At 47.0% G+C, this 27,575-nt stretch overlaps 5 protein-coding genes across 5 annotated transcripts; 2 read left to right on the top strand and 3 right to left on the bottom strand.

Moving 5' to 3' along the window:
- Positions 1-5,337: 5,337 nt before the first annotated feature.
- On the bottom strand, positions 5,338-5,740 carry LAJ45_09509 (uncharacterized protein; the record flags this gene model as incomplete). The annotated part of the gene is made up of 2 exons (XM_046119051.1): positions 5,338-5,409; positions 5,486-5,740. The coding sequence occupies 2 exons, from the start codon at positions 5,738-5,740 to the stop codon at positions 5,338-5,340; spliced, it is 327 nt and encodes a 108-aa protein (XP_045967866.1).
- Positions 5,741-6,778: 1,038 nt separating this feature from the next.
- LAJ45_09508 (uncharacterized protein) lies at positions 6,779-10,071 on the bottom strand (the record flags this gene model as incomplete). The annotated part of the gene is made up of 11 exons (XM_046119050.1): positions 6,779-6,796; positions 6,868-6,960; positions 7,023-7,144; positions 7,193-7,392; positions 7,455-8,107; positions 8,681-9,116; positions 9,171-9,212; positions 9,598-9,643; positions 9,734-9,777; positions 9,829-9,863; positions 9,931-10,071. 11 exons carry the CDS (start codon positions 10,069-10,071, stop codon positions 6,779-6,781), a joined length of 1,830 nt encoding a protein of 609 aa, XP_045967865.1.
- A 3,120-nt stretch (positions 10,072-13,191) lies between these two features.
- LAJ45_09507 (uncharacterized protein) lies at positions 13,192-15,710 on the top strand (the record flags this gene model as incomplete). Its single annotated transcript, XM_046119049.1, has 15 exons — positions 13,192-13,531; positions 13,590-13,640; positions 13,698-13,837; positions 13,894-13,960; positions 14,019-14,052; positions 14,176-14,188; positions 14,242-14,366; positions 14,426-14,453; positions 14,505-14,584; positions 14,636-14,780; positions 14,833-14,937; positions 15,005-15,031; positions 15,087-15,255; positions 15,308-15,451; positions 15,511-15,710. 15 exons carry the CDS (start codon positions 13,192-13,194, stop codon positions 15,708-15,710), a joined length of 1,668 nt encoding a protein of 555 aa, XP_045967864.1.
- A 1,674-nt stretch (positions 15,711-17,384) lies between these two features.
- LAJ45_09506 (uncharacterized protein) lies at positions 17,385-20,526 on the bottom strand (the record flags this gene model as incomplete). The annotated part of the gene is made up of 7 exons (XM_046119048.1): positions 17,385-18,001; positions 18,077-18,895; positions 18,966-19,490; positions 19,563-19,891; positions 19,967-20,030; positions 20,192-20,228; positions 20,317-20,526. The coding sequence occupies 7 exons, from the start codon at positions 20,524-20,526 to the stop codon at positions 17,385-17,387; spliced, it is 2,601 nt and encodes an 866-aa protein (XP_045967863.1).
- A 3,680-nt stretch (positions 20,527-24,206) lies between these two features.
- Positions 24,207-25,979, top strand: LAJ45_09504 (uncharacterized protein; the record flags this gene model as incomplete). The annotated part of the gene is made up of 3 exons (XM_046119047.1): positions 24,207-24,731; positions 24,860-25,646; positions 25,708-25,979. The coding sequence occupies 3 exons, from the start codon at positions 24,207-24,209 to the stop codon at positions 25,977-25,979; spliced, it is 1,584 nt and encodes a 527-aa protein (XP_045967862.1).
- Between the last annotated feature and the right edge of the window lie 1,596 nt (positions 25,980-27,575).

Genomic DNA, 27,575 nt, shown 5'->3' with positions numbered 1-27,575 from the left:
CGCTTAAACTATAGCAATTCGACGACATTTATATATCTCGAGAACAAGACATCACCATTTCCACTGCACTCCACGCAGGCTTTATGTCCGATGGTCAAGAATCTAGCCGTGGACTACAATCGGCGTATACGTGCTTTTTCTCCTTGGTGGTTAAATCGATCAACCAATCAATTTCTACAGCATTCACAAATTATCACTCGGCTTTTGCTTTTTACTAGCGCGGTTAAGTTCGATTGATTGCTTGCTTGCTTAATTTCTTACTTGATTCGCACGGTAGAGCTCTCCGCTGTTGGTCCAATATGCATCCGATACTTGCCGTCAATGATCGTCTACTGCGCAGCAATTCTTGAATTCGCTCTTTTCAAACGGTATTTGTTCAGCTAGGTCATGATCATCAGGCCGATGTTACTGTGAATCCAATGCTGCAAGTTTTCCTGGGGTGCATTATTCCGCCAGGAGGGATACTGTGGGGAATGTAATATTAAGAGAGTGTTATGCGTGTATACAGTTATATATACATAACCTTGATTTTTTGACGGTATATATCGTTGGTTATTGCATATGAATTAAACAAAATCCTTTTTTTTTTGATTATTGCATAATTTCCAGCTAAACCTAAAACTCGTATAGATCAGAGTCAATCGCTAAAAATTCAGCACTCTTAAGATGTACTTAAGTATGATATAATAGTAGTTGCAATAAGCCCCCCCTCCAAGTGGTTCGAAATGATATATTTACTAGTTTACAGTTCATGCAGATGTAATGTACCGTATTTCTACCCCAGTCTTGTTGGTAGCATGCAGTGTAGATTATCTGATTAGATCCCGATGATCAACCCAGTCACGTGAAAGTGCCTAGCATGGACACAAAGAGCAATCAGAGCGAACAGCAAATAAAACAAATAAATAAATGCAAAATCCGAAAAATAAATTTCAGCAAAAAACGATTTAAAGCAGTTGCTTGACCAGTTATTCCGTTGCGGGGAATTGAACCCCGATCTAGTCGGTGAGAGCGACTGATGCTAACCATTACACCACAACGGATTGGCTGTGTTCAGGGTTTAGCCGATTTTATTCAAAGTGTAGTCCTCATCAGTATCAATGATATGTACCCAGGGTGTCGGAAAATGATGCACATTGGGTGATATCTCAACCACGAGAGAATTAATCTATACACAAGTCTATCTTATAGTTAATTTAAGTATATAGATTCCTTTCATAAGAAAAAATAAATAAAAAAGGTCTGTCATCGATACTTTTTGGTTTTTTTTAACACTGATTTTCGCTACTGGATAGTGACTTCTTGCTTGAAGAATGGCTATTTTGTATTCAATTAGCGCCAGATGAATTCTTAGCATTGTAGAGATGCCCTACACTCGAAATTAGAATTAGGGAGCATGTTGCGTTGCGCCAAAATATAGGTATTTGGGGTAATTAGCCTTTGTCAAACCAAAATGTACATCACTTTCCAACACCCTGGGTACATACAAGAATATTTTATTTCAAAAGATAATCGGGGGTTTAGGATCACCCTAGGTCCTTGCATAAATCATTGTTTAAATGATACAAGAGGAATATTCTAATGCCAAGAAAAGATGACATGGAAAGCTTGCCACAGATGGTGGGACAGGGGGCAATCGCGTTGCAAATCGAATGTATCTCCCCTGACCTGCGCATGTTCATGAGCACTAAACTCACATCACACCCCCTGTAAATTTATCTTTCACGCCTGAATGTCTTTATTGTGATCACTACGCTCTTAGGCTTTGTATGTATCTCGGAAGCGGGGATGTGTCGAGTTCAAGAGGGGCCCGGGATCTTTTTTTCTTTTGAGGGAAGTTTATTCACCGCTTACTTGTCATGATGGAGCACAGTTTAGTCATCGTTCAACTCTCTTCCAATCATGAATATAGCTATGGTTTGGTAGGTAATGTCGGCGGTTGGTCTCCAGACCTCGAACAAGCTCCTTACGGTATTATACCCCAAACTGGTTCATGGACAAAATTCATTTCGGGGTGTTCTATTTTGAGAGATGATAGAATCAGATATAAGTGATGAGCCGAAGTAGGTTCGTCCCACAATATTTATTATCACAAAGCTCCAAGTTAGGATCACAAAGTCTGTCAAATACTAACCCTGTCGAATACTAGGTCCAGTGGAGCCTAAACTTATATTAAACATGATAGGTCTATTTCGAACATATATACTGTCTTTGTTTTGAGTTTAGTTCTACTGATTCCTAGCTATTTGGGCTGGTTCGAACATTAATGATGAATTCTAGAGCAATTGTGACGTGAAGTAATAGGTATAATGTATTAGAAGGATAGGATTGGAAATAAGTCCCCACAATCATTCCCTGCAGAATTTCAAAGCTATGTCCCCTATATAGGCGCTCAAGTTTCGGAGGTGATTTTCTATACTTCACTTCATACATAGTAGCTGTAGGTAGTCATATTTATTTAGATTCAATTATACAAGTCCTCTGACCCAATTAACAACCAGCGCCGCTGACTACCCATAGACAGGGCGTCCCATCTATATGTTATATGTGAACGAAGTGATGTGTAGGATTAAAAGGTGTCTTTGAAATTTCGTGTTTCAAGGACGACGTTCTATATATAGATGTTTTGCAGATAGATCTACAAGCCTTTCAATTAGTTTAAATTCCATTACATGGCCACCGATGATGAAGCACGTTTCCGATCCTCGAACATTCATATTTGTGCATGTGAGAGGATCGTGGATGGAAGGGTTTGTGGTTCGATCAAAGCACCCCATTCGTTAGTAAGACCTTATATTTCCTGGAGGTGGGTGTCAATGATGAACGGTATAAGATGTAGTGTTTCTGTGCACCACGGGCAAGTCCCCCAATATTCCCACGGGACTTAAGAAAGTGGACTGTGGACAATAAGATTCATTCTCGCGCAAATGGCCACGCACCTCCCCCTTCATATCTGAGTAGGACTACAACTCCCATGAACCCTGGACATGTGAAAAAAAAACAATAAATTAACAGTACAGAGAATCTCTGATTTACTATTTGAGTACTTGTCACAGGATGGGCGTTTGTGGGTCGAAGATTTATGGCTAACTTAATCCACTCGAGGGTGCTTTTATATGGAATTTTAGTTCATGAATGGCCATATTGGGCTTGCTATCTATGAGCATTCGTGGTTGGGTACGGCGGCCGGACCAGAACCAATGTCTCGGTACTATGTCGCTAAGAGCGAAATTTCACTACTCCAAGAGTCATTCCAATGCTCTTTCACAACATATACAATAGCCGTAGGAAGTATTCGGACATACTTTAGAGTTGTAATGGTGGGAATATCACACTGGTGTATTCTTCGTTTAGAGTTATTTAGAACCCTAATTAGACTAATATTAATCCCAACTCTGACGTATACGAAATAGGCTAAAAATCATGACAGTTATTTAACATCGTGTAATGGAGAGACTGTCTCGTACCCAGCCAAACTCCTTGGCACCAATGTTCGTACCTCACGCAGCTTCTTCATAGTTAGTCTGGAACTAAACTACCCCCATATGACAATGCCAACAGTAAATTATTCAACTCCTCTCCGGCCGATGTCTTAAAAAATGTAGGCATTTCAGTGATCAGAAAGTGGGTATCAAAATATGTTTCCGGAATACCATGCCTTTTCTTACTTCTCATGTCGGAGTTGAAATTGCCTGCCCGGGTGCCTTTTGGTGCCTTTTCCGGAATTCAGATCTCAATTCCATATTTGCCAAAAATATAAAATAATTCACCGGGAAAAGACAGAAAACTCCATCTAAATACTCTCTTACTACTAATTGTAACCCGGAAAATACTATCTTATTCCAAACTATGTGTTTTTAAATCGGAGTTCTTAAAGAACCCCCAGAATTACATATATGTATTCACGGGTTGACACAGCGGAACCGCAACAAAAAAACCGAATCATCCAAATCCCCACCCAAATCTCACTCACACAATTAGGATCCCTTATAAACCAGACTACCTATGATGGAAGTGCACACCCGATTATTGACCAATCAGAATCATAGAAAGTCTGGGCACGAGACAGATGGAGAGAGGCTTGAAGTTACACTGGCAATGAAGTGAAATTTGGGAATATATGTTTGTAGATATCGGTGGGCACTGGCATGCACAATGTTACTCCCATGGTCGATAAGGACTGAAGATTTTAATCTTGGATTATGTATTCTCTCCCTATATATACTTTAATAGTCGTTTCTAATCGTATATCAATGTTTTGAAGGGGTAAAGCTTCTTGATAACTGCTTGATTCTTCAGGATCATGTAATATCACTCGATCTTATTACCCGCTCGAAAGGCTTCTTGCCTTATCTAAATTAACTCACAGATCAGTCAAACCTAGTCCACTGTCTACACACTCCGATGCGCTCTTGGTATCAATCTAAGACACCAATAACAAACAATTATGCTTATAATTGGATCGGGGCAAAGGAACCTATCTCCACATACATATCCGTTAATCCTAAGCATAATGCGTAAGCCTTGGCGACAACTTGGTGCGCCACAAACCCTAACCCTCATGTATGTACGAGTGATCAGATGTGAATCAGGCTCTATCAATGCACTAGAAATGATCAGCCCCGTTATCTCCGCGCCGAGTCCTTTGGAGGATTACAGAGATCTCAATAATATTCTTTCGCTCTATCCGAAGGCTGACAGGTAGCACATGAGGTTAAGCGACATTTGTCAGATACATGTATTCTAGCTAGACTAAGCACCTGGGGAACCACGGTGAAAGAAATGTAAACACAGGTGAGATCTAGGAAGTTCTAGAGTAGAGAAAATGTAGGAGCTCTGAACCAGAATTATGAGATAGCCGCCGTTATGATCTCGAGACCACACATCGTGATTTGCGCCCGTGCGCGCCGGAGCAGCTAGTGGCGGGCAAATCATTGACACGCGCCTGACGCAGGCACGATCGATGAAACACAAGCCTTCGGAATGGTGGACACGTCCGGAGAAAATCGAAAGATAGAACATCACGATTATTTATTCTGCTTCTGATTGTCCTACATGGTCCTTTCTTTTCTTTCACTAAAGTACAACCATACAACCAAATCAAACAAAGGCGCCGAAGGAGAAGTATCCCTCGAGCCTCGCCAAAGTAAAAACAGAACCCAATCAAATCAACATCCTCTCCAACCTGGAGCTGTACAACCTATGAAGCGCACCTAACGCCAGCCCGCAAACATAAAAAGATCCTCGCCAGAGCCTCCGAAATAAAAAAAGGCCCAATCAATTAATAAAATAAAAAAACTAAAGAAACCCCCATTCTTGATATGCGACTCTGACGTATTAACGTGAACTACGTGTTCTCCTGTGGCTGCCCTTTCCATCTGTGCCCCTCATCTTCTTCGTTCCCGCCGCCTCCCCATTCCACGAGTCAGCATCATCCTAGATCATTCCATGCATCTGTTTCCCTTGGACACACTAAACAACATACCTTGACTCCCGGTCTTCCAGTAATAGTGCCCTCAACCTTCATGGCCGCACCAATTAGCTTGTCACCAATACTTGGCTTTCTCTTGTGGTGAGTCGCAGGAGTTGGAGTCTTCTTCTTTGTCGGTGAAGATTTGGTGATCCTGCCAGTGGCAGTGACAGGCTTCTTGGGAGTCTTTGGAGGGGCGCGCGGGGCTTTGCGACCGGTGTTGGTAGGGGTGGTAGTCGCGCGGGTTGTGGAACGTGTGTTGTAGGCCATGGTAGCTGTGAATTATGTTTTGTTAAATATATGAGAGATTCTGTGAGACTTATAAGCTAACTGATCAAATGGAACGGTGAGGGAAGAGGAGTAAGAAGGGAGGAAAGCAAGACGGAGGGAGAGGGGTAGTGATACACTTTATATACACGGCCATAGGGGAAAAAACAAAGGAATAGTTCGTACATGATAGAATAGCAGGTCATAAACTGGGCACGACGAGAGAAAGAGATAGAATGATCCTAGGAGAGAGGTCAACGTCATCGAGAAAAAGTCACGCATGGTTATGGAGGGGAATCATCATGTGGGTTGTCATAAATGGATGGTTTCAAACGCTCCGTGTGTGACATGAGGTTAGAAATGCAGGGATAACATTATAACTGTGTGGGGAGCTAAGTGATACTAGCTGGTACCGGTAATTGCATGTCAGTAGATAAGTGCTTTTTCTATCATCTAGATCACTATCTCTACCGCCGTGAATGATACCTGGTAGGCAGGGAGGTATCTGGCACATACATGTATATCCCAATCTACTTAATCTGGGGCTCTATACATTTCGTGTTGCAGTTACAGCTTTTTGCGGCGCGCGAAACAGATAAATTTAGTTATTGTTATTTGACTGGATCCGGACCCTGAGCCAATGTGAACATTTAAGCGCCCGATCTTAGGTCATACATCAATACTTCACTTACTCAGTGATAATTACTTACATATGTATTCATACTCAATCACTCGTAATCATACAAGCTTGCCAACGCATTCAAATTTGTTGGGCTTGGCATGTATGAATTTCATTACTACCGATTTGCCAACTGTACGAAGCATGGAGTATTAACCTAATCCATCTGTATTTATCCCCGCTGGGCATGGTTCCCGATAAAATTACATATCTCTAGGAACATACATGAGGATGGTTTCCCTTCCTCTTGTCCTTTCTTAGTTCAAGAATCCACTATACTTCCTCATCATATATCCCATCACAAAGCCGTCTAGACCTACGTATATGGTGGATTTTTAGATTTCAAACTGTAGATTATATCCTCAGATGCCGTAATGTGCCTAAAAAAAAATCCGAGTGTCAATGACTTTCGAGTAGCATTAGTGAGGCAGGTAGATAGGTCGGTACTCACCCAACTTGAGTCGCTTCCAACTTCAACATAGCCAGATTTGCAGTTAGGATACCAAATACATCGAAGTTCATCTATCAGTCTATTCCATCCAGACTGTTCACCCAAAGTTAATCTCACTATCAGAGCTAGTATGGGATGCGTGCCCTATCACTTACACCTCTCGTGCCCACAAAATTGTCACACTCTAGAGCCATTGTTAACTGCAGAAACCATTTTATTGTCATTTCGGTCCTATTTCCAAACTTCTCCAACTGCGTTACAGGCCCGCCGTTGAATCCTATCAAATCAGTAAAAAAGAGATGAACTGGGAAAAGAAGTTTCATACTAGGTATATCCGACCAATACCATTCCCAACCCTTACTTGTTGACATTGGAAGTAGGCTTGAGATATTTCGTGCATCATAGAGCACGCTTGGATCTTCAGTTGATATGAAAGCGATTCTGCGTGAGCTTTGCGGGTTTCTGATAATATGTTCCTCCGCGGCCATGATATATTTCTTAAGCTCAACGAGACTCATTTCGATACTATGATCCATAGCTCTTAGTCAATATCCTATCTTACCCGAGTGCTCTGCTCGGAATCATACCCTTTATCCCCGTGCCTAACGTGCATACTCCAGGACCCAACCGGTAATGGCCACGGCATCCCCAATTTTATTCCGGTCATGGGGTGTTTCCCCTTCTGCAAAGTTACCCCTTTGTTCAACCCATCATCAACCCTCAATTCCTTGAGTCTTTCCATCGCAATTCTATTCGGCCGCATCGCAAACGCAGCGACCTGTCCTCGCCACCAGTACCGTACCGCATCATAGTTCATATCTGCAAATTGAGTTTTGAATACCTGCGCCAGGACGGGCGGGAGGCTGGCCGGGTGTGTGCGGTAATAAATTGCGGTGGCTTCGGGCTCCCACGGGAAATAGACTTTGTCAGTTGATGCGGCAACATCGGAAGGGGTGCAGCTGCTGAGGGGGTGAAAGATGTTGTCCAGCGTGCGTCCCGCCCCTGGAAGGGGGGAGAGGAAGTGTGCACCAGGCGGATCATGAGCGTCATAGACGAGGATTCGATTAGTACGGATTGCGAGGGCGAGGTTGTGAGCAATGGATTGGGCCAGGGCGCCGAGGCCAAAGGATTCATCGTTGGGAAATTTGCGGAAAACGAGGAAGGCCTTGCCCGTGCAATTCTCCGGGTGCTGGTGACGATGAATGTATCTTTGTGTGAATTTCGTGAGTGGTGCTAGACCCTGAAGTTACCTGATGGTTAGTGAATGATTGAGAAGACTAGATCATATTTGTGACTTTGTGTCCGAGCAATGAAGATATTTTCACACAGCATGTCTCCAGTTCGACTTCCTCAGCTATAGTTGACCGACTCAAAGAATACACGAATCTTTGGCTGATTAGATTACCATCCAGAAACTATGTAAACCAGCTTGCAGAGAAGAAAACGTCTGGGCACATATAATTTTGTGTGATCGTAATAGACACCGGCCCTGGCCGCTTTCACCTGGTTACTCAAAAAAATGGTACTCCATAATTGAATATTTATGTTGGGTATAAGTGTAAACGAGCTTTTGGCATCCATCCTTATCGAATAGAGAAGTTAAGTTGAATATTGAATCGGGGAAATGCACTAGCTTAATCCGATGCCGAGAGTACATATGTCCTTACCATGTGGTGTCCTTAATTCCTAGACGCCTGAATTTGTACTTTGATCCACTTTAAGACCCTCTCGGTTGGAGTTCTTATAGGGGAAAGAAAACTCCTGCATTTTGTGCAGGATATAGATATCGGGAAGAAAAAAACAAAAAACTAACCTCATCACTGTGTCCCTCAATATAACGACTCCAATCATCACTCGTCTTCAAGGTGTAGAAATTCTCCACCCTCGCTCTTTTATCTCTCTGTAAGTCGTCCGAGTACTTATAGAGCTCCTCCCGCATCATTGTTTTATCTTCTTCGCTCATCAATGTCTCATAGTCTTCCTTTGAGGGTACATTTGACCACATTCCTTCGTAGGGATCGTCTTTCCATCCTGTTCCGAAGACATGTTCTTTCGGATGATTTTCGTATGCCCATGGGTCACCGAGGAGCTTGTCGACCAGACAAGCGGGGGTCTTCTTTGCAGAGAATGGCAGGAAGTTATAGGTGCTTGAGAATGGTGATGAAGAGGAGAAGATGGTGAGTTGCACGGTGAGAGAGATGATGAAACAGAGACTCGCGAGAATTATAAGAGCCCAGAGGCTACGTGCCCTAATAGAGAGGTATGTCAGACAAACTTAAGGGCACAGGGGTGGGGCAACTAACGTTAGATAAGGTTTAAAGAGCATCTGGGTGACGTCTATTTCGCTACATAAAATATCATTAAAGAAGTTGAGGAGGTTCGAACTTGGAGGAGTGGATTAATCATGATTATGAGCGTATATAACGGAACAGTCATAGGTGTTCATATTCTCAGCTCCAAGTTCGGACCGTGATGCCATAGGGAAGTCACACAGGTTCACGGAGCGGGACAAAAAATGAGGTGAGGATTGGGTTTGTGGAACACCACATATGGAGCCAAGCTTAGACATAATGCGAGGCTTGAATTCGGATATCAGTATAGAATACATCCAACGGCTGATATATGGCTTCGTTCGGTATCGTGTTGATATTGCCGATCGGCTATGTTCAACTGATAATGAACCCTCCTGAAGCTATTTTATCCCAGTATAGACCCACTATCAAGACACACGCGAATCGACCCCAGGGGCGAAGAAGCAACTCAATCTCATCGATCCCTATCTAGCCCTGCGTTTATCATCTGACCATACCTTCGGCTCCGAGTGTAGTACAATCCATAAGGAAACTCAAGAGGGATATTAACCTACTTTTGCCTGAGTCTCTTGACAACCTAATCAAGAGGGAGTGCCTGCTTAGGAAGGAGTTAACGACGTTACCAATCGATCTTTAGTGAGATTCACACCAATTCTCCACAATCCGTATTTCGGCACGTCGTCGCTGTGAATGTTAAACCTTAGCGATGTTTCGTCTGACTGTGTTGCGCTCAAGAAGATGTTTACTCTACCAGACTGGAACATAGCTCTGGAGCGCATAAGGAGCGGGGAATTCCGCACAAAAACAACCACCATTTCCCTTTCGGTGCTAGGCCAGGGACACCAATGCATCGGCCGTTACACAGCAACCACAGTGAAAGAACAAGAAGCATTAGAATAGTCCTGTGGACAGGTTGCTCTGGTAGCTCAGGGGTTAGAGCATGCGATTGCAGATCGCAGGGTCGATCGTTCAAATCGGTCTCAGAGCTTCTTTTTTGCAAGAATACCACCTAGTAGAAACCGTGAAAACAATACATAAACTTTGGTTTTTATTTTTATTCTAAGCAGTGGTCGCGCAACCGCACACCAGAATAAGCGAGGGCATACATAGTAGAATTGCGTGTTTTGGTATACATACTTATCCCTAAAACTTGTAGCAAAGCGGAAGGAATCATCACCAAAATGAACAGAATGCATTGTTAAAACAGCAGCCATCGGGCATGGAATAGGGAAAACTTGTTAGACTTACTCTTATTGGACTCTTCCCCCGGGAGCGATATATAACGCAAGGACTTTATCGGAATGCAAACGCTCCTCGAATGAAAGCACTTGTATGTACCGAGGTCCTACAAAGCTTAAAGGCATCAAAATATGCCAATGGTCAAACCGCTAGATAGAATCTCATACTTGTACGTAGAAAGCTGGGGTTATATAGGACTTGCTTCTAGAGAAAGGTTCCATAACCTTGAATAGGGATCTATATAAGCATTGTTAAGCTTTTTTTGCGGTGATATAAGTACATGTACGGACAGTGAAGTCTGAGCCCGCGATCATAGTACTAAGATAATGTATACTCCGGAACGTCGCCCAGTGTGCTACTGCCGAGAGTATACTTCTACCGAACGTTTAAGTGACTAAAGTTACAATTTCCCGCGCGAGTTTCCTCGGGACTGGCCAACGATTAGCACGCATTCTACGGTGGTAGTAGTACTATCGGGACCCCGCTTTACATACTTTCTAGCGAGAAAACAAATTAGAGTTCCGGTCGATCTCTCCCTCGATTCATAAGCTCGGTCCTTCTTCAGAAACGCAAAGTCACCGGTCTAATGCTTTTGGAGGGAAGCGATTCAATAATGCGCCAGCGCTACCACGGTCGAGTACTTTTATTAGTAACCGTTGCACATCTGAAGTGATATTATAATAAAACCAACATTTCGATCATTACCGATGTGTTCAGTCATAGAATGCATAAACAACACATCGCCTAGTTAGTACTGCAGTGGGTGACCATGTGGGAATCCTAGGTACTGAACTCAGTTCCTTTCCTTTTAAATTTTGAACCGCCTGAACGTGGCGGCTTTAGATGATCTAGCACGGGCGTATCATTAGATTTCGTTAGGCTGCGACCGGTGAATAGAGAGTTTTGACTGCGCCAGCTGGATAGAAAGTCGACCACTCGGACGGAAGGTACTGCGCCTCTCATTGGCTCTCATTGGCTACGTTTTTGTAAGTCTTTCCTAAAATTTCTGGGCTTTCTGTCCAACCTGTCTGGCTCTCTGTTTAACTGGCGTCGAAGCTAAAACTCTCGGGCGAAGGGCATATCAGCTTATTCGGGCAATGATATGTCGTAGGAACTTAGAATTTGATAGAGCTGTATTATGCATGGCTTGTAGTCCTAATGATGTTTCATAAGAGGAACCCACGTTGGAAAGTTGTGGTTAAGGTTATCTAGGCGGTTGTCCCAATCCCTCAGGCCCACCCAGTCCATTCAGGAATATTGCCAAGGATTCTGGAGCTACATGTAGAGTAGTGGAGGTGGCTTTCACCAATCATGAACCTCTCTATGAGGGGGGAGTTTCGCAAATATCCTACAGACGCAGTCAACCGATTATAATACTTTGTTGCAAGCGCACAGAAGGATATAGCTATAGTACATGACGCGCATTTCTTGTGTTCCATTTCAACGATAATCTAACTCAGCTAGTTTGGTGTTTACGAACCATGGCCATTATAAAACTCGACTCTAGATAAGATTTTAAGTCTGAGGAGATGGAAGATTTCCGCGGATGGCTCAAGTATCCTCATGAATCATGCTTTCGACTCGCGAACTGGAGTAAGATATTACAAAGTGGACCGAGGAGGGCAAGATGTTTCTTATTCGATATTGTTGGTAGAGGCACTGCGGAGGCAACACCGGGGGTGATGTCGGTCCTATAACTTTCTCGAGTTACCACAAGTGAAGTTTAATTGTTTATTTGAGAACCTAACCCCCATTTATCACCATACTTTTTCCACTTGTACAGTACCGTAAAGATAGGCCTGGTTGAGATGATTGGCGTAGATATATCTATATGCATAATTCTCCCTTGTGGGTCGGAAAACGTCAACTCGGTGAGGCTAGCCCTCGAGGTTGATTACTTTTGAGACATCAAATTTCGTGAGAGAATGGAGGCAAGGGAAAAAGAAACTTTAACTCCTAAGTACTGACTCCATAGATGTACTTCAGGAATCAGCTGTCTATATATAATACCTTAATATATAAACATATTAGTAGACCCCAGAAAAGGTGATTAATATACCAGAGTAGACAGCACGAGGACTATAACTTGAGTCAATTTCAACATAGCGACTGATTCATATTCGTAGTAATTGATCTTTCTACTGCGCTTTATTTATAGGTTTACTACCAGAACTTAGCTCCCTTCTCTCGGCCAATAACGTGGCTCTTATGGAACGACTGAGGTTTTGAGTTGTTAATGATCTATCCACGGCGGCAGCTGCAGAGAATATTTGACATAACCCCCACAGCCTGGTATCAAACGGGGCTGAAAACAACACTTCGGTATCTCTACCGTTCCCCATGTGAGCATGATCAACAGAATATTTGCACACGAGGACTCCAAGACACAAGACAGGAATTCTTATTGGGTTTGGTTCATCTGGGGAGGTTTTCAATTAAATACTAAACCGGACTGGATATGGCGAGCTCTGTCATCAAATGGCGAAATCTACATAGCAACGGGGTCCCTTGCACGTGGTAATACGCCATCAGTACCTTGCGTCGCACCACCTGGAACAGACAGGGGTAGCTTGAGAAGCTTGATAACAGCTATCCATATGTGTTTAACGTTGCAACCCAGCTACATGTATTTGGTTTCACCTGTTCAAACTCCCGACTGCCGATATCATCAACCCCCTCAATCATGGGGTTACAAAAGTCCTCTGGTTCCCGACTATCCTGAGGACAGGTTCTGCCCAAGTTCTCAAGGGTCCGTACTGATAGCTAGCCAGCCATGAAGGAATTCCGCCCCGTTGAGAACCAAGAGTCCAAGCGACCTGCTTCCGCTTCCTCCTCCTCGTCTGCACCCCTTCTATCCAACGAACAGAAAGGCTCGTACGATACCCTAGAAAGCAGCACTTCCGATTCAGGGGTCCAACAGTCAGTATTCGATGATCCAGTACTAGCGCATTTCTATCAACCTCACTATCTCTACGAGGGCCTTCACCGGTTCGATCCAAGGGCAGATTGGACAAAAGCGGAAGAGGAGAAAGTAGTATCCAAGATCGATAAATGGATTATGAGCTGGTGTTGTGTTATGTTTATTGCGTTGCAGTTGGATAGAGGAAATATAAGTATGCTTTTCGATGTGACGAGGGCGTGATATAGTGGGCTGGACTGATGGTATATTAGAACAGGCGATGACAGATAATTTTTTGGAGGACCTGGGAATGAATACAAATGGTAAATTCTTTGCTGAAGTTTCCCGCTACCATATACTTTTTCTAAATGCCTGTACAGATTACAACATTGGTCAGGCGATATTCTATTCTTCGTTTCTGCTTGCAGAGCTTCCATCACAGATGCTCAGCAAAAGAATCGGCCCGCACAGATGGATTCCCGTACAGATGATATTATGGAGCGTGGTTGCTGCAGCGCAGGTAGATACGATCATATATTCCACGATGCCAAAACATATATCTAATGTATGTTATAGTGCGGATTGACCGGCAGGACTTCCTTTTTCATTACTAGAGGACTTGTGGGAATGATCGAGGGAGGATGTCAGTATATCTCTTGCAACGCCTAAAAAAAAAGCAGGTATACTAACAGCGCCAATAGTTATCCCTACCGCAATTTTGTACCTGTCTTACTTGTAAGTATTTCCCCGAAGTATTTGATTTTTTTTTTTTTTTTTTTTGTTTAATTCATTGATTGCATGCAACCTGAAGTATTTGATTTCTTTATTACAGCTGGCTAACTATTCTTGCCCCACTAGTTACACATCAAAGGTTATATCAAGGCACATTATTTGTAGTGAGAAATCAACTGACAATAGAAATAGGAACTTCCTGTCCGACTTTCTTGGTTTTGGACTGGAACCGCTCTTACAGGGATTTTTGCCTCATTTCTTGCCTGTGGAATTCTTTCTTTGCGGGGATCATATGGTTGGGAAGGCTGGAGATACCTGTAATAACCCACTCCCTTGCTCTATCATTTCATAAGCTAACAAACTTGTTTCCTAAAAGATTTGTAATAGAAGGAAGTGCCACAGGAGTAAGGACCCACTTGGTACCAATTCCCAAAACTTAACTAACCAGTTGGTAGATTGTTGGGATAATCAGCTGGTTCTATATGCCACCTTCTCCCACACAAACAAAAAGCCGTTTTCGGGGCGAGGATGGATGGTTAGCACCCTGTTATCTTTTTCTGTGTTCTTAAAATATTGACAAATCTAGGTTCACCCCGAGGGAGGAAGTGATTATGGTCAATAGAATCCTGCGAGATGATCCGACAAAGGGCGACATGCATAACCGACAAGCTATTGGAGCAAGCGGGTTTTTCAAAAGTCTGATGGATTATGACATGTGGCCGCTCTATGTGGTACGTTTCGTGGTGAGAACTAAAGGTGGTTGAGAGTTCTAACAAAGTCCAGGTGGGAGTTATGGCATATATACCAATGAATCCGCCAATGAGTTATTTGACTCTGACATTGAGGGACTTGGGGTTCGACGTGATGCAGAGCAATCTTTTGACTATTGTGAGTTGATTTACTTACTCCGCCTGAGAATCTTGAGGGGCGTACTGATCCGTTCTCAAACCTTTAGCCATCCACAATGCTATTAATCTTCATGGTGAGGATCTTACCCTTCTTTAAGCTTGTTAGGTATTGAGCTAAATTCCGCCCAGCTTCTGAAAATTACAAAGCTCTCTGGCCGCTATTCTGAAAAGACGTTCATTGCTTCCTTTGGAGTTCTTTGGACCCTCCCGTTCCTCGTTCTTCTCCGGTTTCTCCCATCACACGCAAACCCTTGGTTTAAGTATCTGATCACCACGTTGATTTGTGGCCATCCCTACCGTAAGCTCGTTCTACCTCGCCTTAACGCTCCCCCACTAATTTTCAATCTTAGCGCATGCAATCCTTGTGGCCTGGGTCTCTTCAAACTCTGGCTCGGTCCGTACCCGTAGCGTCTCCGCTGCAATTTACAACATGGCCGTTCAGTCCTCATCGATATTTGCAGCGACAATATATCGCGAAGATGACCGCCCTGACTGTCAGTACTCTCCTTTCCTTTCCCTTTTTCGTTCAACAAGCTGATTGTGAGAAACACAGATCGTCGCGGAAACACGGCACTGATATGCATCGCATTATTCGACATACTCTTATTTGTGGGAGTTAAGAAGTATTATGTGTGGAGGAATGCGCAGAAGGAGAAGGTATGGGGGAAGATGGACACCACGCAGAAAGCGAACTACCTAGCGACGACAGAAGACGAGGGGAATAAGAGGTTAGACTTTAGATTTATGCATTAAGAGTAGGTAAAGATACGGAGTTTTGGGGTTTGGGGTTTGGGGTTTGGGGGGCCTACAGGCCTGGCGGTGTTACGTAGCGGTGCTATTTTTTGAGTTGAAATGATATGTTTATGCAATTTAGAAATTCGGATTTTAGCTTTAACTAATTTGCTTTGCGGGAACAAAATTACATCAATCTATAGTAGAATCAGGTAAGCTATTGTACAGCGACAGGTAATAAGTGATGGAATGCCCTGAGAGTACAAACACCAAATATTAGTGGCGTTTTACCAAAACAGGTTTGCTCCGTTCCATCACATATTACCTACCACTGTACTTTCCTCTCTTGGGTAGGGACAGAGATATAGCTCACTCAGGCTGATATAACTTTTATTCGAGGGTTAAAAGAAGTGAGCCGTAGATTGGCCCTTTGATCATCCAATATTAACCCCAAGATATAAAGTTGAGACTTAACCTCTCATCCGCTCAAAGGCAGAATAAGTAGTGAAAGAAGAGAGGCTGGGTCGTGATGGTAGTTAGAGATGTATGGGCCACGGGAAGTGCTTATACAGATCAACTCACTTTGAACCGCTGTGTGATTTTGTAGTACGTTAGCTAGCTGTGTATAGTTCTAGGTGTGAAGGTCTGGAGAGACTCCAGGACAACCAACCCGTAGGCGCGCCAAGAGAAACCGGGCGGACATTAAGGTTTATCTACATACTAGCGCTGCCTGTCGGCGATCTAGCCTTGGCATCAAAGTTGCCATAGCAATGCTGTAAACAGCTGTATCACTCTCTGCCCTTCTAGCTCTGGATACAGCTCTGTAGCTCGTCTACATTCCAGAGGAACCCTGTATGCTGCTTACTAGGAGAATAGCAGCTCTAGACCTTGGGTAGAGTTCAGCCTCGTCGGAGGTATAAGAGGTGGGTGTAGCCTTCCGGATCATACCACGGCGTCTTCCTTCAATGCTACTTGGAGACAATACTACATGGATCATCGGTTATCACTCGACGCGGTAGAAAGGGTGACGAGTGATGATTTGTGATTCGGGAGGAATTACTAGCCCTTAAGTACCTTATCGGAACTGCGGGGTGCAGGCGGAGAATTAAGAGTATGCTTTAAAATGGGGAATTGGGGCATGGAGAAGAACTGCTGAATGTGTCCAGGTTCAATGATTGCGAAACACGAATTTACGGCAAAAGGTAGAAACCACGTGGAGAGTAGAGAAAATATATATACTCCGAGAAAGAAAATACCATAGCTAAGGTCTCGTTTTCTAACGCTCCTGCTCTGCAGTATATATATAAAAAACCACACATACACATAAAAACCACACATACAATGTACCAAACACACCAAATAAACACAGGATATACGCAGTACCTAAGTACATAAACACTCCCTCAGCCACCCACCCCCCACCCTTCCCTCCCCCGCCCCGCCAAATCATTAAAACCCAGCCGCAGCCATCCAGCACATGTGCAGCATGCAACATCCATGAAATATAAACCCCACCCATCAAAATACCCAGTTCAAACAAACAAAAAAGTAAGGACTCAACAAAACATCGAGATAGAAAATAAAATCCCTCCAAAACAGACAGAACTCCAATTTTGTTTTTTTGTTTTTCACCATCCCTTCCCTCTCTCCGTCTCTCCTTCCTTCAAGAGCAGGGGGAAAGGGGAAAGGGACCAACTACCCACTAAACCCCATCGCATACCCCCCATGCGCGCCCAACCCCCCCTGCCCATGCCCGCCCTCCTCCCCACCAAACTCGTGGTCCCCAAGCCCCATGTCCATCCCGAGCGGCGGTAGTATGCTATTGAGATAGGTAAAATCGCTCTCCAGCATGAACTCGCCGAGCTGCGCGCGGAACGGCGACGTGTTGTACCCGCCGACGGGCGCGCCGGGGTCGAGCGGCTGGCCGCTGCTGGTGTGCGCGAGCGTAGCGGTGGAGGTGGGCGTGGGCGTGGCGGCGGCGGTGGAGGTATGGTCGGGGGGTGCGTGCGTGGAGGAGGAGGAGGCGGCGGCGGCGGCGGCGGGGTTGTAGGTTATTGAGAGAGGGTTGGATTGCAGTGTGCGTGGGGAGGAGGTGACTAGTGGCGCGACATACTGCATCAGGTTCTTTAAGAACAGCTGGCACCGGTTTGCGATGCGGTTCCCGGCTGCGAGGACCTCGATCGTCTCCATGGCCATCTCGAGATGCTTCAATAACGACCCTGTCTCGGGCACGAAGTCTGTCCGCATTGCTAGCTGCCGCACTTGCGAGAGTATCAACACCTTTGACACGAGCACAAGTGACGCATTGAATGCTACCACAGAGTCAGCCACCACATATCACTCGTTACTACTCGACGAGAAGAAGAAGGAAGGGGGGGGGGACTCACTGTAATACAACGTAAACCACCAGAAGCCCAGCAGATCACTGCGGTACTTGACCTTATGCACAATCTCCACCGTCTCGATCGCGCTCTCCGCACACACCTTGATACTCGCCCACCCAAAGTTCCAAAAGAAGTCTCCCTCGAACCTATTACAGCTCGGGCCCCCACCCCAGATCTCACTCAGCCCCTTGACCACAAACTGCCTATGCAGCAGCGCCCTCGTATTATAGTACCTCAGCGACAAAATGATACTCTGCCGCCAAAACTTACTCGGCGGGCCCCCGCCGACCGGGATGTCGGCGGCAGACACGATCGTGAGCGCACTGGGCAGCTGCTGCCGCCAGATGGACAGCTTCTCCTCAATCTCTGCGACGCGCGCAACATCGGCAAACGTGGGCTCCGGCTGGTCGCCGCCGCCGAGATTGCCGCCGTAGAGCGTGTCGATGATGCTGCCGAGGAGCGAGTACAGCTTGATGCTGAGGATGAAGAATGTTGTCGACGTGGGGCCCGACGGTGGGATGGGCGACATGTTGGGCTTGAACACGTCGTCCTCGACGTCGAGGGGCAGGTCGAGCTTCTCGGCGTAGGCCGTGATGGCGGAGGGCCGCCCGAACGTCATGCATAGTGTGCGGTCGAGGAGCACGCACCCGTACCAGGCGCGCTTGCGCAGTTCGCGTTCGAGCGGCGGGAACCGCTGCAGAGCTTGGTTGGAGTGGAGGCCGAGCTGGAGGGCGATGCGGACGGCGAGGCCGTGCGTGGTCCAGCATTGGTTGGGCTTGCGGGTGGATTGGAGGTAGTGCGACATTAGGAGGAGGAGATGCACTACGCAATACGTATCGGTAACCTGAATCATTGACCCACTAGGGGGGGGGGGGTTAGACAGAAAACTCACCTGAATCCAGACTTGCCAGCCGCAGAAAGTGCCCATCGCACAGGCCCCATCCGCGCTGGTAGAAGACCTCCGCGGCCTTGTACTTCTCCTCCGCGCTAACCTCGCGCTCCGTGCTCGCCCTGCTACCCATAGCCATCACCAGATTCAGCAGCGCAAGCCATGTCCTGCGCACCTTTGTGAACCCCTCTTTCTGCGCCTCCTCGTACGTCTCCAGGAAGCTCGGCTGGTGCAGGTAGGGAAAGAGTATGTTTGTGTTCTGGAAATACAGCGTCACGTAGTGCAGCACCCGCTTGCGCGGGGGTATCACGTAGATGTTGACGTTGCCGGTGCGGGCCTCGAACTCGCTGCCCGAGTCGAGGGGCGCGGGGGAGGCGCGCGCGGACATGAATCGGGTCGAGGTGGCCGATGATTGCTCGAGCGCGCTCTCGGTGCGGCGGAAGTCTTTGGGGAAGGCGGCGGTCACGGAGACGGAGGTTGCGAGCGCGCGGGTGACGTGTCCAATGAACGCAATATTCGAGGACGGGCCTGCAGTCCATCATCATCATCATCATCAGTATCTCCACAGACCAATATTCCGCAGTTTGAAAAAGCACGTACCAAAGTAGCCATAGTCCTCCTCGTCGCCGAGGTTGAGCGCCCCCATCCCGTCAAGAACAGTGTCCGGCGCGCTTGACTCATCCTCCAATTGCCCCTGCCGCAGGTTCACAAACGTCTCTCCGCCGTTCGTGTCCACCGGCCCATCGACCCTGAGGCGTTTCTGCGGCTGCTGGAGCTCTTCGGGGCTGTGGCTGGTCTCGTCGTAGTCATGGCTGACGGTGCTGTGGTCCGTGGGGGTTTGGGGCAGGTTATTTCGGAGTGAGAGCGACGCTTGTGCGGCGAGCAAGTTTTCGACGGCGAGTAGACGGGTTTCGAGACGGCCAATGTAGCTGTAAAGATAGTGGTCATGTCAGTATGGAATCGCGAGGAGGGGAGAGGAGATGGTGAAGAGAAGATGTAGTTACTCTTTCCCGACTATCGTGTTTGAGGAAGAGGCAGACTGCTGGTAGACACAATCGAAATCGAGATCTATGGCGTCACCGTCGAGTCAGTCAGTCAGTCAGTCAGTCAGTCAACTCCAACACCAAGCCAGACCCAAAACCAAAACAGAAACAGAAACAAAAACAGAAGCTCCAAAACAGAAACAGAAACAAAAACAGAAGCTCCAAAACAATCGTTCTAGATCTCACCTCGACACATTGAGCACTTTGGTCTCACCCCATCGCACTGTAGTAGCCCCACACACACGCCATATCAGCCTCCTTTCAATCCACAAACATCATATGATGATCCAGCGTGAACAAAAAAAAACCACCTTTGACTTTCTCGTCCTGCACGCATTGCACGCCAGCGACACCCGCTTCCTCTTGCTCCCCCCTCCTCCTCCTCCCGCGCTGCTGCTGCTCCCTCCGCCGTTCGAGACGCCGTCGTTCGTGGTAGGCGGCGGCGAGAACTGCACCTTCCTCAGGCTGGGGTCGTCACGGTCCTGCGAGTTGCTGTCGCGGTCGACGTGGTCATGGTTCATCTCGGGAGGTAGGTGAGGTAGGTGAGGTGGGTATTTACGGGGGGGGGGTCCGCTCTCTCTCTCTTTTTTTTTTTTTTTTTTTTTTTTTTTTTGCCTTTCTTGCTATCGCTTGGTGGATGAACGGATACGTCGGGGAAAGATCGGGGGGTGGGTGGGTATGTGGCCGGGACTTTTTTCTTGCTGGCTGGCTGGCTGGTGGGTATGGTATTATTTAGGATGGATGGATATGGATAGAGAGAGGCAGACAGGTAGATAGACAGGCAGGTAGGCAGGCAGGTATCAGGCAGGTATCAGTCAGGTATCAGTCAGTCAGTCAGAGGTGGGAATAATGGATGCGAAAAGCTACTACTAATGGACGGGGAATTCTTTTTGGGTTACTATTCTACAACTGGAATTAACTGGGTTGTTGAGGTGAGGGTGGAGGGTGTGAGGGTTTGGGTTTTGGAGGAAGAGGAGGAGGAGGAGGAGGAGGAGGAGGAGGAGGAGGAGGAGGTACTCTGGACCCAGGGATGGGAGAGGTGCTGGGATAGCCGTGGAGACAATTGGGACGGGGGATGGAGAGAGAGAGACTGTCTGTCTGTCTGTCTGTCTGTATCTGTATCTCTTCTCTTTGGTATGGAGAGTAGACTCTTCTCTTCTGTAGACTCTAGACTCTAGACTCTAGATGGTGTCTTCTGCACACTCCCTCCATCCATCTCTCTCTCACCCTCTGCTCCTGACTAAGCCCCACGCCCGCCCAATAGGAGCAATTACGACGCCGATGCCCAGTGCCGGCGCTTCCGAGATCCCTGCCGGTGCCCCCGAGAAGGACCCTAACCTAAGCCTTGGCAGCTAGTCCCACCCAACGTTGCAACTCCACACGCCCAGCCTTAAGCTTGACCGGGCAGCCAAAAGCTTGACTCTTCTCCAGCAACACTGATCGCCGGCCAGCGTATGTACTTTACTCTAGACTCTGATCCATCCCCACACCTAAGCAAAGCGGGCAAAAGACCGACGGTTAGCCGAGGGTGAGGGTGAGCGAGGGGGGAAGGGGGGGGGGGGATGCTCGCCGCGCCGTGGGGAAGAAATTAAAAATCTGGGGTTTTGGCGTGGAAACGGCTGGTACTGCAGGTGGGAGGCAAAGCGCAGCGATACAGGTTGGATCGCCGGTGAGGATTGCCGAGTCTGGGGTGAGTAGGTAGGGAAGGTAGGTAGGGAGAGTAGGTCGGTTATTCCGAACTGGGCTCGGGGGGGTTTTAACCTTAGATTTGGCGAGAAGAGGAGGGCATACGGCCCTATTTCCACACCCGCGGGAAGTAAGTGCAGGCTGGAGCTTATCTTTGGAGAGAGGGAGGGAGCCACAGATGGTGTAGTGTGGCTGGAGTGCGGCGGCCGGATTGATTGATTGATAATTCGAACCTGACCTGGTTATATGAGGAATAGATATAGATTATCACCTGAGGGTGATTAGATGATCACTAGATATTGAGGATCGGACCCTTGATTGAAATTGCAGTACATGTACTCTAGATACTGTCCTGCCTCTTGGGGCACATGGTGCCTGGTTACATGTATTCTCGACGCCGGAGGAGGTCCCAGGAGTGAAATGCAATATGCAGGTTCATATCAATGCTTCTACGTTCTTGTGGTGGAACTGGCGCACCTGATTGGTATATATATAGGGTATAAATGTGGTATTATCAACCCCCCTTGGAGTATATTACCGTACGGAACCCGGAACTTGCACTATCCAGGACCAGGTCAATGAAGGGGGTTTGAATCCGCTTCAAATTAAAGTCACGATGTGAGGTGCATAGACATCTGTCGTAGCTATGCAGACGCCCCGTACCCCCTCACTAGACTATACATAGTTATAGTGGAAATGCGACTATTTCAGTGAGCGGGTTATCCGAGTACTGGCTAGGGAAATTAAGATACTGGCCAAGTACTCCGAGTGATATCTCGTAGCCGTAAAACTCACGTCACCACAGATGATGAACCACAGCTTTGGGCGAGCAAAGGCCGAGTGGCCGGCATCTATGCAATCAACGGGAATGTATAACGTTGTAATTAACCTACCTACTTAGCTTTGTAGACGTTCCGTCATTATATGCATTCCCTCTTATAAAGGGCACCTTCCTAGCTCTCTGCCTCAATAATGCAAATAGCGGTCTCGAGTCAATGATCCACAACCTAGCTTCTTTCCTAGCTCTATCTCTTGATCCGACTCGGGTAAACGCACCCACAACTTCATGCTGATACTATATGCCATGCCAGGTAAAGATCTGGTACGTGAGTTTTTGTATAGCATCAGATATCACTCGTGGTCGGAAACGTCATGCACCTAGCTATGGGTACCTATAATCATCCGGCAAAGCTCCTGAACACCATCGAGGGCGTCTTATTCAGCTCAGCTATTGTAGCCAATTCCGACACAATGATCATTGGCCCCCAGTAGATCATCGGGTGTCTCTGCGCATGCAGCTTGGGGATTGGCTTGTAATACTCAGTAACTAGCCCTAGTTAGGTCTTTGACGCTGAGGGATATATATATGATGTAGACCGCCCGAATACGGTACCTACATAGCTCTCACTGGAGCAGCTGGTGGTGGTTGGCGAAATAAAGATAGAAGCTGGGCTGGTACGTTATAACTGTTCTTTTTCCCCTTCCCGTCCAATGTCCGAGTAATGTGGGATGTTGTTCGAGTAGCCAGGCTGGCTAGCTGGGCAAATGTACTTTAATTTTTGGTATATATACTGAGGACATAATTATAAAGCAATTTTGCCGTGCGTTCAAGTCCTGCTGCTGTGGTATATATGTGCAGACTCCAGTACCGAAAAATGTAATATGTACTGTGCCAGTACGGGGTTGTGCAAAAACCACCGAATTAAATCGGAATCCTACATACTTATTATACCGTAGCAATACCGTATACGTAGTATTGTAGTATTCTACTAGATAGGTGTCTGGATCCACCCGCTTTTTGGTAACTGTGTTGTGACACGATTCAGCGGAGACGTGGCCAGCTGGAGCTAGCGGGTCGATCAAGCGAAGCTGTCCCGTTTCCAGACCTGTATAAAAGACACTACATGTAGACTTCGTAACCTGCATAGACCAACCCATACATCGTCAGTTATCATCATCATCATCATCATCACCACCACCACCACCATCCTCATCTTATCCATCATCGAACTTGAGCACCATCGAACTTGAGCATCACTCATATATATATAGTGAGACCCTGGTCACAAACAGCCTGAACGAAACCGTGTGTAATATCTTGCCCTCGTTGCATGCATTACATACATAATGGTCGTTTCGGCCTTGTCTAGTGGGTTTGGTTAGTTTCTTGTTCTTGCCCCAAAAAGTTGATAATCATGGAATATCACTCGGGACACTACATACATGTAGCTACATGCAGTATTCTGTGCAGCTAACATACCTACCAACCGCAAGCTGTTCCCGCAAATCAGGCAGAAAAACGCAGATCAGAGTCCAGAAACGTACAATCAAGATTCCGCTGTGCATACACACCCCGGGTAACCAGGACTCCCAGCCTCTAGATATAAACTATGCGTCACAGCTGCTTCAAAACACTCCAACCCACTTGTTTATTTATTTACCTCGCGCTCAGAAGCTAGCTATAGTCCCCACCACCACCACCACCACCACCACCTCCTCTCCCCCAAAAAGCAAGATGGCCTTCTTAGAGCTGCTCCCAACAGAGCTTTTATATCTCGTAGCCACTCGCCTGGACACCCGGTCTGTCTCCCAGCTCATTCTAACCTCTCAACACTTCAATGTCCTCCTCACACCCCACCTCCACAAGCTCGCCATCCAACCGGTACACAAACACCTCACACAGCTCCAATGGGCTGCCTGGAAATGCTACCTCCCCCTCGTCAAGCTCGTCCTCAAGCTCACCAGCAATGCCGGCATCAACGAGTACTCCACAACTGACGGTGAGACTGCCCTCTCCTATGCCATCACCACCTACCAACGAAACACGGGACCGCTCGTCGACGTCATCAAGGCTCTCCTCGATCCCGGCGCCGACGTCAAGGCCAGGCTCCGAGGCGGTCTCTCCCCGCTGCAGCTAGCTGTATCCATAGGCCATAAGGACGAGGAGCTCTTCAAGGTCCTCCTCGATGCTGGCTCTGAGATCGACGCGGAAGACGACCTCCGGGTCACCCTGCTGCAGCTAACCGCTGAACTGAACAGAGTCGACCTGCTGTCACTCTTCTTGCGAGGAAGCCCCCTGGCTATGTGAAAGGGCGAGGAAGAGTGTACACTGCGCGCTGCAGGTCGGCGTTAGGTTGGGCCATATTAAGGTTGTGAAGCTGCTACTAGACAAGGGTGCGGATATCTATTCACGGGGAGGGGAGTAATCGGTCGCTGGCGTATACTGCGGTGAAGGATGATCAGCCGGAGGTGTTGAAGCTGTTTATTGAGCGTGGGGTGCTGCTGGATCCGCCGGGCGAGCGTGGGTACACGGCGTTTGAGTATGCGGCGCTGGCCGGGAAGTTGGAGATAGTGGAGATATTGCTAGCCGCAGGGGAGGGCAAGGAGTGGATGGTTGGTAAGCGGGATAATGCGCTCTGGCTTGCTGCGAGGAATTCGCACCTGTTTGTTACGAGGGTGCTGTTGGAGAACGGGGCGGATTATATGATGTTTAAGGGGAGGAATGGCCGGACGGTGATGGAGGATGCGCTCTCGAAGCAGAATGTCGAGGTTGTGCGGATCTTGCTAGAATTTAGCGCCGATGTGAATGGGAGGTCTAATAACGGGAAGTCGCCGTTAATGCTAGCGCTAGTGATGGATGTGCCAGGTGAACGGGAGAAGGAGAATTCGTCTGCGATTGCGTGCGCAGCAGAAGTAAATGCTCCGGGGTACCAGTTCCATAGTAAACACCGGTTTTATCGCAGCTGGAGCGAATGTGATGACATCCGATGGTTATTGTTGGAGAATGGAGCGGATGCAAATGCGCAGGATAGCGATGGGCTTACCGTGCTCCATAAGGTGCTGGCATTGGGCGCTGCAGACAGCCATGATACGCTTGAGATGCTACTGGAAAGCGGGGCGGACGTGACAAGTCCGGGCTCACGGCGCTGCATCTTGCGGCGTGGTCGAGGAGGGAGTATGACGTGCAAAAGATGCTCGACCATAGCGCAGACATAGAGGCAACAAACAACGGGCAGACAGCGCTGCATATGGCGATGTGCAATGGGGGGACCTGGCTGCGATGATGCTGTGGCATCGAGGGGCGGACGTGAACGTGATGGATGTGGAGGAGCGGTCGCCCTTGATACTTGCGGCGATGCATTCTGCAGCGACGGGGATCATCAGGTTGTTGAGTGGGGTGTGTGCTGATAATGAGACCATTGAGGTGGGCGTGGGCTTGCCCCGGCTAGATTCTGCGCGGCGGCGGTTACGGGGTGAGCATAATGACTGGCGCATACAGAGCTCCTAGAGGCGTGGCAGAGAAGCGGACTCGAGTCTTTTTTTTCTTCTTTTTTTCTTTCTTATTTTTATTTTCTTTTCTGTTCATTTCCTGACTTGTGAGAATACCTGCGGTATGGGCTAGCGATATTATTTTCCTAGCTATATTATTTTTATCGATCGATCCTCTGATGTCTCGCAATATCTATCTATGCTCTTAGCACTGTGGTTCATCCACCCGTTGTAACATCGTTGTCGTATGGTGGAGAAACAAATAAAATCAAGCAACAATAATCGATTTGCAGGTGATGGGGTAGCTCCTGGGCTAGAAGTGATCCTGATAGGGCTTCTGGAGATGTGATGAGGACTGAACTCGAGCGCAGCTACTGATATAGCTCCTGGGCATGTGAAACAGCTCCTGGGGCGCCGTGGGAGAGTACTGGATACGAGCAGGCGATCTAGATACTAATATATGCCTATAGTACAGCTACTAAAGCTCGTGCAGCTACCTGTTGATATAGCTGCTCGAGGGTTGCCGTGCATCACGATATATCACTCGGTTCTTACAAAAACAAATAAAACTCAATACACTCGTCGGAATCTTCCCAGACATGTATTTTATGTGTTTCTCGATCATCTGCAGCTTGGGTTCTGAAATCTGTCCCCGTTGCTACAAGTACCTATTACTCCGCTATTTCTTTTTTTTTTTCTTCACTACTGTTACTGTTCGAGGAGTTAGAAACTTCGCCCTAGCTCAGAAGTTTGCCGTCGGGCATCATGTCGGCGCTGCGGGTGTATATGTATCCATCTGGCCGCTCTGATGCTGTATGGGGGGGGGGGGACTTTCTCGATTCCGCTTTCTGCGGCGTTGCGGGATCGGATGTGTGGACAGCCTTTCTGGGTTGGTTGATTGGTTGTTGGTGATTATATTAACGTTAATGGACACGGCTGAATGGCCAGAGTAAAAATATATACGCAACAAATCAATATGTATCCTCTGCTCATGGTATATACAAATGAAAGCTGACAGTAAGCTGTATGCGGGAACCTAGGAGACCCCGTGATGTGGGGGGGGGGGGGGGGGGGAGGGGAGCTGCCAGTCGAAAGCTTTGTAGTAATATATCAATCACACACAAAACCTAGCTTGATTGAGACTCACAGGCCTAGCTAGCTATAGGAAGGGAAATGGGAATCGGTCCATATATCGGTCAGCTCAGATCCAACCTACCAATGCTACAGCTAGGGAGAATACCAGGGGTTTTTCAGGTTTTTCAGACCGGTGGGTAGACTGGCGGCAGGTTTGAAAACCTTTTTTTTTTGCGTGGAGGAGCCTCTCAAGCTGGCTCAGTTGGCAGGGGGCTCGCTGGGAAGGGAAACGGAGTATTTACTTGTAGTTATGGTGCGCCCACTAGTACTCTTAAAGGTGACAAATCAGGTCCGACGACGCCCAACGACGCCGCAACGACAACCAAATGTACCAGCGGCGGTGCTGGAACAAAACAACCAATTTTCAAGATAAAGGCTCACGGTTTTAGGAGAGGATAATTGATTAGTCTAGAAATATATAAAAAAATCTCAAAATAATTATTTCTTGAACCGAAGGGACAAGATTTGCATTTCAAATGTT

This window comes from Morchella importuna, assembly GCF_003444635.1.
Source record: "Morchella importuna strain M04M26 chromosome Unknown Morimp01GS036, whole genome shotgun sequence".
Classification (NCBI taxonomy): domain Eukaryota; kingdom Fungi; phylum Ascomycota; class Pezizomycetes; order Pezizales; family Morchellaceae; genus Morchella; species Morchella importuna.
This window is presented reverse-complemented; position numbering and strand designations above follow the sequence as displayed.